Source organism: Cherax quadricarinatus, chromosome 79, assembly GCF_038502225.1.
Source record: "Cherax quadricarinatus isolate ZL_2023a chromosome 79, ASM3850222v1, whole genome shotgun sequence".
NCBI lineage: Eukaryota > Metazoa > Arthropoda > Malacostraca > Decapoda > Parastacidae > Cherax > Cherax quadricarinatus.
The window spans coordinates 17,500,734-17,514,343 of record NC_091370.1 but is presented as its reverse complement, the minus strand read 5'-3'; the positions used below and the strand labels follow the sequence as shown (position 1 = coordinate 17,514,343).

The 13,610-nt window shown below is 37.1% G+C and overlaps 1 protein-coding gene across 4 annotated transcripts in view; it reads right to left on the bottom strand.

Moving 5' to 3' along the window:
• The window catches only part of Pcmt (Protein-L-isoaspartate (D-aspartate) O-methyltransferase), a 32,652-nt gene extending 20,296 nt beyond the window's left edge, over positions 1-12,356 (bottom strand). For 3 of the 4 annotated variants that reach the window (XM_053797150.2, XM_053797148.2, XM_053797146.2), the window contains exons 1-5: positions 12,182-12,306; positions 9,983-10,127; positions 9,203-9,339; positions 6,740-6,844; positions 2,030-2,150 (exon numbers count right to left, since the gene is read on the bottom strand). In XM_053797150.2, coding sequence (XP_053653125.1) covers positions 2,030-2,150; positions 6,740-6,844; positions 9,203-9,339; positions 9,983-10,109 — 490 coding nt within the window. In that variant the 5' untranslated portion in view covers positions 10,110-10,127; positions 12,182-12,306. Of the gene's footprint in view, positions 1-2,029; positions 2,151-6,739; positions 6,845-9,202; positions 9,340-9,982; positions 10,128-12,181 lie in introns of all 4 variants that reach the window. The other variant, XM_053797147.2, reaches the window with a different exon arrangement.
• Between the last annotated feature and the right edge of the window lie 1,254 nt (positions 12,357-13,610).

Genomic DNA, 13,610 nt, shown 5'->3' with positions numbered 1-13,610 from the left:
CTATTCCAACCCTCTTCAACCCCCCCACTACTCATCTTTGCACTAGCCCACCTTTCTGCCAATAGTCGCTTATATCTCACCCGAACTTCCTCCTCCCTTAGTTTATACACTTTCACTTCCCTCTTACTTGTTGTTGCCACCTTCCTCTTTTCCCATCTACCTCTTACTCTAACTGTAGCTACAACTAAATAATGATCCGATATATCAGTTGCCCCTCTATAAACATGTACATCCTGGAGCCTACCCATCAACCTTTTATCCACCAATACATAATCTAATAAACTACTTTCATTACGTGCTACATCATACCTTGTATATTTATTTATCCTCTTTTTCATAAAATATGTATTACTTATTACCAAATTTCTTTCTACACATAGCTCAATTAAAGGCTCCCCATTTACATTTACCCCTGGCACCCCAAATTTACCTACTACTCCCTCCATAACATTTTTACCCACTTTAGCATTAAAATCCCCAACCACCATTACTCTCACACTTGATTCAAAACTCCCCACGCATTCACTCAACATTTCCCAAAATCTCTCTCTCTCCTCTACACTTCTCTCTTCTCCAGGTGCATACACGCTTATTATAACCCACTTTTCACATCCAATCTTTATTTTACTCCACATAATCCTTGAATTAATACATTTATAGTCCCTCTTTTCCTGCCATAGCTTATCCTTCAACATTATTGCTACTCCTTCTTTAGCTCTAACTCTATTTGAAACCCCTGACCTAATCCCATTTATTCCTCTCCACTGAAACTCTCCCACCCCCTTCAGCTTTGTTTCACTTAAAGCCAGGACATCCAGCTTCTTCTCATTCATAACATCCACAATCATCTCTTTCTTATCATCTGCACAACATCCACGCACATTCAGACTTCCCACTTTGACAATTTTCTTCTTCTTATTCTTTTTAGTAATCTTTACAGGAAAAGGGGTTACTAGCCCATTGTTCCCGGCATTTTAGTTGACTTTTACAACACGCATGGCTTACGGAGGAAAGATTCTTATTCCACTTCCCCATGGATATAAAAGGAAAATTAATAAGACCAAGAACTATTAAGATAAAATCAAAGAAAACTCAGATGAGTGTGTATAAATAAATGTGTACATGTATGTGTAGTGTGACCTAAGTGTAAGTAGAAGTAGCAAGACATGCCTGTAATCTTGCATATTTATGAGACAGACAAAAGACATCAGCAATCCTACCATCATGTAAAACAATCACAGGCTTCGTTTTACACTCACTTGGCAGGACGGTAGTACCTCCCTGGGTGGTTTCTGTCTACCAACCTACTACTAATAAAATATATTAATATATATATATTATATATATTATATATATTATATATATTATATATATTATATATATTATAATATATATATATATTAATATGGTGTGTTAACTGAAAATATGCCACAAATTTTGCAACCGTGTTAACATAACTGTTGGGTAAAAGACACCTACAGATGTCTTACTCAACTGAGGTTCTTCATTCCTGATCTGATGATACTGATTAGATAAATTTAAAAATTGCACCTACCATTCAAAAGGGCAAAACTGCTGGTGTCATCCTTATCCTTGCATTACACCACAAAATCCTATTTTCTCATATCTCCCACACATCTTTCCCTTTTCCTTGTAGCAAATTACAAGTGTGATAACAATAACAGTACATCCTAGGTGGAGAATGTTATGAATAATGCAGTACTTATCAAAGGAGACACTGGAAAGAGATGGAGTGAATAAACTGTTTAATGAATGGAGTATTACAGAAAATATTGCTAGAATGATTATATGCTATAGGAAAACACAAGAATGACAGTGATGAAAGAAAAGACAATTTGACAAGCCCTCTCATTCAGTGCAATAAAGACAAAAAAAAAAGAACTGCTCAAATATGGTATTTAGATACTTTATTCTACCCACTATATGTAATTAAAGTTATCCTAACTACAATTATAGCAGCAAATCATGAATAATTTCATTGAAAAAATAAATCTCTCAATTTACTAACCAACGAGCTTAACTATGCCTGATGTCAGCAGATCGGGACTATCCTTCTCGATATTGTCTTGAGAAAATTTTACAAGTTCATTTATGTGGTCAATTCCTACAGCACGGCCAGTCTCTCCAACCTGTATTGAAACAATACATTATAAATATTATTGTGTCTGTTTATCTGTACTAGATAAATTTTTAAAAGGTATATTTTTAGTAATAGAATGGTTATACCCATATCTGTTTTTCTCTTTTGTAACAGCAATTAACATATACATGCATTGTACTTTAGAAATGTTAAAAACATAACTTTTTTTTTTAACACTGGCCATCTTCCACAGAGGCAGGGTGACCTGAAAAAGTAACACTTTCACCATCATTCACACTATCATCACTGTCTTGCCAGAAGCACACAGATACAACAGTTTAGATGTCACTTTCAACAGCAAATATCCCAAACCCTTCCTTTAGAGTATACAGGCACTGTACTTCCCACCGCCAGGACTCAAGTCCGGCTAACTGGTTTCCATGAAACCCTTCACAAAATATTACCCTACTCACACTCCAACAGCTCATCAAGTCCCAAAAACCATTCGACTCCATTCACTCCTATCTAAATACGCTCACACATGCCTGCTGTATGTCGAAGCCCCCTGTACACAAAACTTCCTTTACCCCATCCCTCCATCCTTTCCTAGGACAATCCTTACTCCACCTTCCCTCCACTACAGATCTATACACCCTCCAAGTCATCCTATTTTGTTCCATCCTCTCTAAATGACCAAACCACCTCTAACACCCCCTCCTCAGCCCTTTGAAAAGTACTTTTAGCAACTCCACACCTCCTAATTTCCACACTACAAATTCCCTGCATAATACTTATATATGCCACACGTTGCCCTCAGACACATCTCCACTGCCTCCAGCCTCCATCCCGCTGCAACATTCACAACCCATGGTTCATACCCATATACAAGTGTTGGTACTACTACCATACTCTTGTTTTATAACCGTTGTATATAATTATTTATGAATAACAATAGTAGGTTGGTAGACAGCAACCACCCAGGGAAGTACTACCGTCCTGCCAGATGACTGTGAAACAAAAACCTGTAACTGTTTTGCATGATGGTAGGATTGCTGGTTTCTTTTTCTGTCTCATAAACACGCTAAGATAACAGGGATATCTTGCTACTCCTACTTACACTTTGGTCACACTTCACAGACACGCACATGCATATATATATATACATACATCTAGGTTTTTCTCCTTTTTCTAAATAGCTCTTGTTCTTTTTTATTTCTTCTATTGTCCATGGGGAAGTGGAAAAGAATCTTTCCTCCGTAAGCCATGCGTGTCGTATGAGGCGACTAAAATGCCGGGAGCAATGGGCTAGTAACCCCTTCTCCTGTATACAATTACTAAAAAAGAGAAGAAGAAAAACTTTATAAAACTGGGTTGCTTAAATGTGCGTGGATGTAGTGCGGATGACAAGAAACAGATGATTGCTGATGTTATGAATGAAAAGAAGTTGGATGTCCTGGCCCTAAGCGAAACAAAGCTGAAGGGGGTAGGAGAGTTTCAGTGGGGGGAAATAAATGGGATTAAATCTGGAGTATCTGAGAGAGTTAGAGCAAAGGAAGGGGTAGCAGTAATGTTAAATGATCAGTTATGGAAGGAGAAAAGAGAATATGAATGTGTAAATTCAAGAATTATGTGGATTAAAGTAAAGGTTGGATGCGAGAAGTGGGTCATAATAAGCGTGTATGCACCTGGAGAAGAGAGGAATGCAGAGGAGAGAGAGAGATTTTGGGAGATGTTAAGTGAATGTATAGGAGCCTTTGAACCAAGTGAGAGAGTAATTGTGGTAGGGGACCTGAATGCTAAAGTAGGAGAAACTTTTAGAGAGGGTGTGGTAGGTAAGTTTGGGGTGCCAGGTGTAAATGATAATGGGAGCCCTTTGATTGAACTTTGTATAGAAAGGGGTTTAGTTATAGGTAATACATATTTTAAGAAAAAGAGGATAAATAAGTATACACGATATGATGTAGGGCGAAATGACAGTAGTTTGTTGGATTATGTATTGGTAGATAAAAGACTGTTGAGTAGACTTCAGGATGTACATGTTTATAGAGGGGCCACAGATATATCAGATCACTTTCTAGTTGTAGCTACACTGAGAGTAAAAGGTAGATGGGATACAAGGAGAATAGAAGCATCAGGGAAGAGAGAGGTGAAGGTTTATAAACTAAAAGAGGAGGCAGTTAGGGTAAGATATAAACAGCTATTGGAGGATAGATGGGCTAATGAGAGCATAGGCAATGGGGTCGAAGAGGTATGGGGTAGGTTTAAAAATGTAGTGTTAGAGTGTTCAGCAGAAGTTTGTGGTTACAGGAAAGTGGGTGCAGGAGGGAAGAGGAGCGATTGGTGGAATGATGATGTAAAGAGAGTAGTAAGGGAGAAAAAGTTAGCATATGAGAAGTTTTTACAAAGTAGAAGTGATGCAAGGAGGGAAGAGTATATGGAGAAAAAGAGAGAAGTTAAGAGAGTGGTGAAGCAATGTAAAAAGAGAGCAAATGAGAGAGTGGGTGAGATGTTATCAACAAATTTTGTTGAAAATAAGAAAAAGTTTTGGAGTGAGATTAACAAGTTAAGAAAGCCTAGAGAACAAATGGATTTGTCAGTTAAAAATAGGAGAGGAGAGTTATTAAATGGAGAGTTAGAGGTATTGGGAAGATGGAAGGAATATTTTGAGGAATTGTTAAATGTTGATGAAGATAGGGAAGCTGTGGTTTCGTGTATAGGGCAAGGAGGAATAACATCTTGTAGGAGTGAGGAAGAGCCAGTTGTGAGTGTGGGGGAAGTTCGTGAGGCAGTAGGTAAAATGAAAGGGGGTAAGGCAGCCGGGATTGATGGGATAAAGATAGAAATGTTAAAAGCAGGTGGGGATATAGTTTTGGAGTGGTTGGTGCAATTATTTAATAAATGTATGGAAGAGGGTAAGGTACCTAGGGATTGGCAGAGAGCATGCATAGTTCCTTTGTATAAAGGCAAAGGGGATAAAAGAGAGTGCAAAAATTATAGGGGGATAAGTCTGTTGAGTGTACCTGGTAAAGTGTATGGTAGAGTTATAATTGAAAGAATTAAGAGTAAGACGGAGAATAGGATAGCAGATGAACAAGGAGGCTTTAGGAAAGGTAGGGGGTGTGTGGACCAGGTGTTTACAGTGAAACATATAAGTGAACAGTATTTAGATAAGGCTAAAGAGGTCTTTGTGGCATTTATGGATTTGGAAAAGGCGTATGACAGGGTGGATAGGGGGGCAATGTGGCAGATGTTGCAAGTGTATGGTGTAGGAGGTAGGTTACTGAAAGCAGTGAAGAGTTTTTACGAGGATAGTGAGGCTCAAGTTAGAGTATGTAGGAAAGAGGGAAATTTTTTCCCAGTAAAAGTAGGCCTTAGACAAGGATGTGTGATGTCACCGTGGTTGTTTAATATATTTATAGATGGGGTTGTAAGAGAAGTAAATGCGAGGGTCTTGGCAAGAGGCGTGGAGTTAAAAGATAAAGAATCACACACAAAGTGGGAGTTGTCACAGCTGCTCTTTGCTGATGACACTGTGCTCTTGGGAGATTCTGAAGAGAAGTTGCAGAGATTGGTGGATGAATTTGGTAGGGTGTGCATAAGAAGAAAATTAAAGGTGAATACAGGAAAGAGTAAGGTTATGAGGATAACAAAAAGATTAGGTGATGAAAGATTGAATATCAGATTGGAGGGAGAGAGTATGGAGGAGGTGAACGTATTCAGATATTTGGGAGTGGACGTGTCAGCGGATGGGTCTATGAAAGATGAGGTGAATCATAGAATTGATGAGGGAAAAAGAGTGAGTGGTGCACTTAGGAGTCTGTGGAGACAAAGAACTTTGTCCTTGGAGGCAAAGAGGGGAATGTATGAGAGTATAGTTTTACCAACGCTCTTATATGGGTGTGAAGCGTGGGTGATGAATGTTGCAGCGAGGAGAAGGCTGGAGGCAGTGGAGATGTCATGTCTGAGGGCAATGTGTGGTGTGAATATAATGCAGAGAATTCGTAGTTTGGAAGTTAGGAGGAGGTGCGGGAGTACCAAAACTGTTGTCCAGAGGGCTGAGGAAGGGTTGTTGAGGTGGTTCGGACATGTAGAGAGAATGGAGCGAAACAGAATGACTTCAAGAGTGTATCAGTCTGTAGTGGAAGGAAGGCGGGGTAGGGGTCGGCCTAGGAAGGGTTGGAGGGAGGGGGTAAAGGAGGTTTTGTGTGCGAGGGGCTTGGACTTCCAGCAGGCATGCGTGAGCGTGTTTGATAGGAGTGAATGGAGACAAATGGTTTTTAATACTTGACGTGCTGTTGGAGTGTGAGCAAAGTAACATTTATGAAGGGATTCAGGGAAACCGGCAGGCCGGACTTGAGTCCTGGAGATGGGAAGTACAGTGCCTGCACTCTGAAGGAGGGGTGTTAATGTTGCAGTTTAAAAACTGTAGTGTAAAGCACCCTTCTGGCAAGACAGTGATGGAGTGAATGATGGTGAAAGTTTTTCTTTTTCGGGCCACCCTGCCTTGGTGGGAATCGGCCGGTGTGATAAAAAAAAAAAAAAAAAAAAAAGAATAACAACAGTGTTACAATACAGTAATGATTGTGTCAAAGATAGAGAATCAAACATCAATTTGTACAAGAATTCACAAGAGCTTACCATGTGTCCCATACAAGCAGTGAGGTAGCCACTGCCTGAACCAACATCCATGGCACGATTTCCTTTCTTAAGGTGGTTACTTAGCAATTCAAGGGCATGTGCATGCTGAAAATTTACAAATATTTTAAGACCAGGAATTTATTAAAAGAATAAATTATTTAATAGTTTTATTTTTAAATACACTGACTGCTCTCTTCTAAAGCTGAATGACCCCAAGGAGATTGCTAGCTTGATTGCTAGCACACTCAGCTCACACACTGAGGTTCGGAGATTGAATCCCCGGTACAGCTAGAAAACATAGGACGCGTTTCTTTAAGACACCTGCTGTCCATGTTCACCCATCAGTATAATGGGTACCTGGGTATTAGTTGACTGGTGTGGGTCACATCCTGGAACAAACTGACCTAATTTGCCTGAAATGCTCTGCATAACAAGCGGCTTTCTATACAGTAGTATGTCATTAATGTCAGCTAGGCCTGTATACCTTGTACATGTACTTGTAGAAATAAAGATATTATTATTATCATTTGTTCCACAGCTGTCCTTCCAGAATGGTACAAACATGTTCTAATGCTGACCCACTGAACTGAAACATCTCCAACCTACTTATAAACTGAAAACATCAAAAGATGGTGTTGAGAATGGACTTATGTTATAAATGTATAAATGCATACTAAATTGTCTGTTAGAAATTAGTAATAAATATCAGTGTAATCTAGAAAAGGCACTAAACCTTATTCATATTACTATAGAACAGACACTGAACCTTATTCATAGTAGTAATAATTTGAATGTTCCAAAGACATAGTAATGAGATAATATCCTATTAGAATAACCTAGCCTACTGGAAAGTAGGAGGGTCCTGAATAGGAAAGCTGACAAAGTCTAATCAATCACATCTAACTTACAATGCTCCTAAAGTCCATAAAATATACTACAGAATTAAAGCTAAAGTGAAATGCAAGCTTAAGAATGCTTAAAAAAAAAAAAAAAAAAACCAACAAATTTTTTTTCCCCCAGTATCTGTGAATTATTCTCCATGGGGAAGTGGAACAGAATTCTTCCTCCGTAAGCCATGCGTGTTGTAAGAGGCGACTAAAATGCTGGGAGCAAGGGGCTAGTAACCCCTTCTCCTGTATATGTTACTAAATGTAAAAGGAGAAACTTTTGTTTTTCCTTTTGGGCCACCCCGCCTCGGTGGGATACTGCCGGTGTGTTGAAAGAAAGAATCTGAATTATGTATGATAATTCTGTTGGAGGCAGTGGAGATGTCCTGTCTAAGGGCAATGTGTGGTGTAAATATTATGCAGAAAATTCGGAGTGTGGAAATTAGGAGAAGGTGTGGAGTTAATAAAAGTATTAGTCAGAGGGCAGAAGAGGGGTTGTTGAGGTGGTTTGGTCATTTAGAGAGAATGGATCAAAGTAGAATGACATGGAAAGCATTTAAATCTATAGGGGAAGGAAGGCGGGGTAGGGGTCGTCCTCGAAAGGGTTGGAGAGAGGGGGGTAAAGGAGGTTTTGTGGGCAAGGGGCTTGGACTTCCAGCAAGCGTGCGTGAGCGTGTTAGATAGGAGTGAATGGAGACGAATGGTACTTGGGATCTGACGATCTGTTGGAGTGTGAGCAGGGTAATATTTAGTGAAGGGATTCAGGGAAACCGGTTATTTTCATATAGTCGGACTTGAGTCCTGGAAATGGGAAGTACAATGCCTGCACTTTAAAGGAGGGGTTTGGGATATTGGCAGTTTGGAGGGATATGTTGTGTATCTTTATATGTGTATGCTTCTAGACTGTTGTATTCTGAGCACCTCTGCAAAAACAGTGATAATGTGCGAGTGTGGTGAAAGTGTTGAATGATGATGAAAGTATTTTCTTTTTGGGGATTTTCTTTCTTTTTTTTGGGTCACCCTGCCTCGGTGGGAGACGGCCGACTTGTTGAAGGAAAAAAAAAAAAAAAAAAAAAAAAAAAAAAAAAAAAAAAAAAAAAAAAAAAATCTGTTCCTTGCTAAAGTTGTGACAATTTTTATAAAGGACAAACTATTAAACTTCTTGAGACCAGATTAAACAGATTAAATATCCTATAGCTAACATATCCTGTTTGGGACAGAATCCCCTCCCACTAGCCAACAGCAAGCCTGTGTCTATGTGGTCATCCATTCAATAAATAACTAGACTAATCCAGTGATCATGCCAATATGAATAGTAGGATGTTATGTTCATTTGGAAGCTGGGGAAAGAGAAGGGAAATAAATAATCAAAACAATGTAGGTTTTTCTAACACATTGGCCAAAATATTTTTGTGGTCGCTCTCATAACCTGGTCATCATGCCTCAATTATAGCAGATGCTCCTGCAGCCTGGCCAACACATGTCCTCAATTAAGATCATTATTTTAGAGTGCTATAATATCTTTGTAGCTATCTAAAATAATTCACACATGTACAGTATGCAAATAGCCACTAACCATGTGAGGTGCACTGATAGTTACACCATAGCCAATGCCCTGTGGAGAATCCATGTAGGGATTGTGCTTGGAGTACAGGCCTCTGTCAACTCTCAACATGACGCGTTCCACTTCTGGAGTGCGGACAATCTGGTTTGCTGCAACACAGTAAAGGGGTTTCTTATTACAGTATAACTTTGCAAAAGATTATTATTATTACTGACATACTGCAGAATACACTAGACCCAAAAAGGTCATACAGGGTCTACAAAAGAATAACTATATGAGCACAACAAAGAAAACTGAAACAGATATTGTGATCCTTTACTGTTCCTTCTGCTGGTTCCAATAATTTTTTCCTTATATTTCTTTGAATACATTCAAGAACTTTAATTTTATATTTCACCCCCTCCCCATCCTCCCTTTTTTTTTTTGTTTGTTCCCAGAGCCTTCTGTCCTTTGTAATTCATGTCCTTGTTCTTTTGTTTCATGTCTTAATGTATGCATTTCTTTAAGTGAACATCATATGCTGGATGGTTCTGTGGGATTTGCATCCTGGAGGTGGGAAATATACTGCCTGCACTCCGAAGGAGATATTAGGATGTTTTAGTTTAGAGGGTCATTTGAATTATGATGTCTGCACACTTTTGGCAAGATGGCTATTGAATGAATGATGGTGAATGCATTTCATATTTCTGGTCACTGTACCTTGGTGTGTTCTTTAAGATGTGTATAAATCTTAGTGAATAAAAAAAAAAGACAATCTAGTATAGTACAAAAAATATGTTAAACTATCCTCACCTTTCAAGTGCCTGACCATGTCAGCATTGTCTCGGCCATGAGATCTCCAAGCCATGATGGAGCGGAAACAAGTCTGTGAACACACTCCAACCACTAAAAACAGTCGCACAGCTCTGTGTTTTAGCATTCAGTGCCAGTGACTAATCTGAAAGTTATAATACAGTACTATACTTTGCAAAATAACAATTAGCAAAAATTCAGAACATATGAAACAAGAATTTGAAATGCTTATCGATTCATAATATTTCCCCGAAATGCTTATTGATTCATAATATTTCCCCAAGTAAATTGCTTTTCTACTCTCCCATTTTTAGTAATGCTCTAACTTACAGCCCACTGGCAGCAGACTGCCAAAATCTAAACAGCAATTGATGCAGCAAATGTTTGAAGAGTGCTGCACTATCATACATGTCATAGCTCTGCTCTTTCAATTTCCTTAAAAGAGGTTAAACACTCATTTATGTAACCAAACCAATAAACTAGCTGATACCGCACTGCCAAGTAAATAGGATTTAACGAACTTTAAAAAAAAAAACGAGCAACAGTCATCTTTATGCTGGTTAATGACTACAGCCTATTAGCAAAACAAACGAGATTCATTTCCAGATGGATAGATCTTTGAAACTTCCAAAGCACCATAATAAATTGGTTTACAGTGTCAGCTGAGAGGTTGGAAGTGATGACCACACACAACTTACCAATGCTTGGACACAGTGCATCATTGGAAATGTATGATTTTCACCACAACATTTCACCCAGCAGATTGCTTTCCCACAAAAAAAAACAAATGGTGCGAGTCTTAAATGATGCATTGCATTGGCCTAATTAAAAAAAAAAAAGGTTTGGGCCACAGAAACTTAACCCAACTTCGTTGTCAATAACCTTTGAGAAACTAATTACAAAGCTGCCAGATTGGCCCACAATTCCTATGGTGTTGTATTTTATAGTTTGACTATACGTAGTTTAAAACTACTACATATCAGAACTTGGGCATTATTTTACATTTTGCAATGTATACAACCTAAATACACCACAGAATACATATTGTGCAAATTTTTATTTTAGAAGAAATTAGTTGGTCATGCAGCATTTCCGAGCTAAGTGACAGTTAATATTGTCATGTTGTGTGTCCAGTTGAACATAAACCAAGACGCAGAACTCCTGAGGAAGGAGTAAGGGCAAGTTAATTGTACTCGCTTAATTGTGGTTGCAGGGGTCGAGACTCAGCTCCTGGCCCCACCTCTTCACTAAACGATACTAGGTCCTCTCTCTCCCTGCTTCACGAGCTTTATCATACCTCATCTTAAAGCTATGTATGGTTTCTGCCTCAACTATTGTATACATATATGAATGCATGTACACATGTATGAATGCATAAATCAGTGTCATTAAAATATCATTTAAATGAGCTCAGTGAATAAGAGAAACCCCCTAAAAACAAAAAATACACGTACAATTAATTAAAAAAAAAAACAACAGTTTCATTCGGTTAAATTTGATACTGTTTTGTGTGTAAAATTTAAGATGAATCTTTGGTAAATCATAATGTACAGTATACAGAAATAATTACAATTTCTGTACAAGAAATTTGCATGTGAGCCTGAATAAGTAAGTTTATTTGGAAACAAATTTACACAATTGTGGATAATTACAATTGTCATTACAAAACTGTCATTGTATACAATACATAAAAGTCATATTTTATGATGAAAACCTAGAATATTCCACGAATTTTTAACAAATCACTGAAGTCCCCATTTTGTCTAACTCATCTAAAGAAATTCTCCCTCAAAAAAATACAAAGTATATAATCCAAAATCCCCCAAAATAATATGTATATAATCCAAATTCCCCCAAAATACTATATACATAATCCAATTCCCCCCCCCCAAAAAAAAAAAAATCAAGTATATAATTCACCAAAATCCACAATTATTTTCATAAATTAACAAATTTTGCTGACTGCACACCAAAGAACAAAGACTCAGGATGATGTAGCACAGAAAAAGACATGAAAAACCATGCAAGAGCAGGGGAGGGGGGTGTCACCCCTGCAATGAGCTGCAACATAAGCACCCTAGTGCAGCCCCCCCCCCCAAAAAAAAAAAAAAGAATGCACTTGCAATGTCACCTCGACACTTTTCACAAGGGGAAAAATAATCTTTCCGAGTAACGTTCACCTTCAGAATAAAGACTGACCTGACCCTCGTGACCTCAGGGCTCCCCTGGTTGACCAAGCCCCAAAAACAAGTCTTGCCTAGGCCTAAATAAAGAGAAATAAGAGAGGCCACCACACCCGTGACTGCTGTTTACCTGATGTCCAGCTGATCGAACTGTCCGTGTCTCAACCCTTGCATCTTACTTATATATAAGTAAGTAAGTAAGTAAGTAAGTTTACTTAAGTACAGATACACATAAATACAGTTACATAAATTATCTTACATATCGACATATGTGTATTACCTCGTATAACCCAAAAAGTCGAACAAAGTCGCTTATTTCCATAGGGGTCCTTATAATATTATTTAGTAAGTTTACTTAAATATACATATACATAAATACAGTTCCACATATTATCCTACATAGCAATATGTGTGTAAATTACTAATGGATAATCTAAAAAAAAGTCAGAGTGACTTATTTCTGTTGGACTCTTTGTAATATCTTATTATTTAAACCTTAAAAGTTAAAACAGCTAAGTAACTTATTGTAAGTATGTAAGTAAATTTATTTAGGTACAGGCAAACATAAGTACAAATATCATACCTAGTGTAAATTACCCAGGATAAACCAAAAAAATCAGGCAAAGTGACCTATTTCCATTGGGGGGAATTGTCCAGTTGTTTCATTATTAAGTTATTCTGAGTTAATTTACTTACAATACACAAGACCACAGTAAAAGTTAACTTATACACGAGACCTTAATATACACTTATAAACTTAAGTATTTAGCAAGGACTCAGTGGAAATAAATAAATTTGTCAGACTTTTTTTTTAGATTATTGTGGATAATTTATAATGTCATATAATTGTACTTATGTGCATTTGTACCTAAATAATAATAATAATAATAATAATAATAATAATAATAATAATAATAATAATAATAATAATAATAATGGAAATAAATCACCTTTGCAAAGGCTGTACCTGTGATATTATCTGCCTGGACCTCCTCTTATGCAACATTGCAAGCTCCTGATGATGTGTTGATTGCAACACGAAAGGCCTAGAGCTATCATTCAACTCCCCCTCGATGGTTGTTTTGCACCTATATATATATATATATATATATATATATATATATATATATATATATATATATATATATATATATATATATATATATATATATATATATATATATATATATATATATATATATATATATATATATATATATATATATATATATATATATATGATTTACTACTAATAAAAAATATGAAAATAACTATTTATGTATACCTGAATAAACTTACCAAATAAGTCAATTTAACTTTTTTGAGTTATCATAAGTAATTTACACGTATATTACTATGTGTAATAATTGATATAACTGTATTTACATGTATATATACCAGAATAAACTTACTTAGTAGTTAATTGTATCTAAATAAAGTCATAT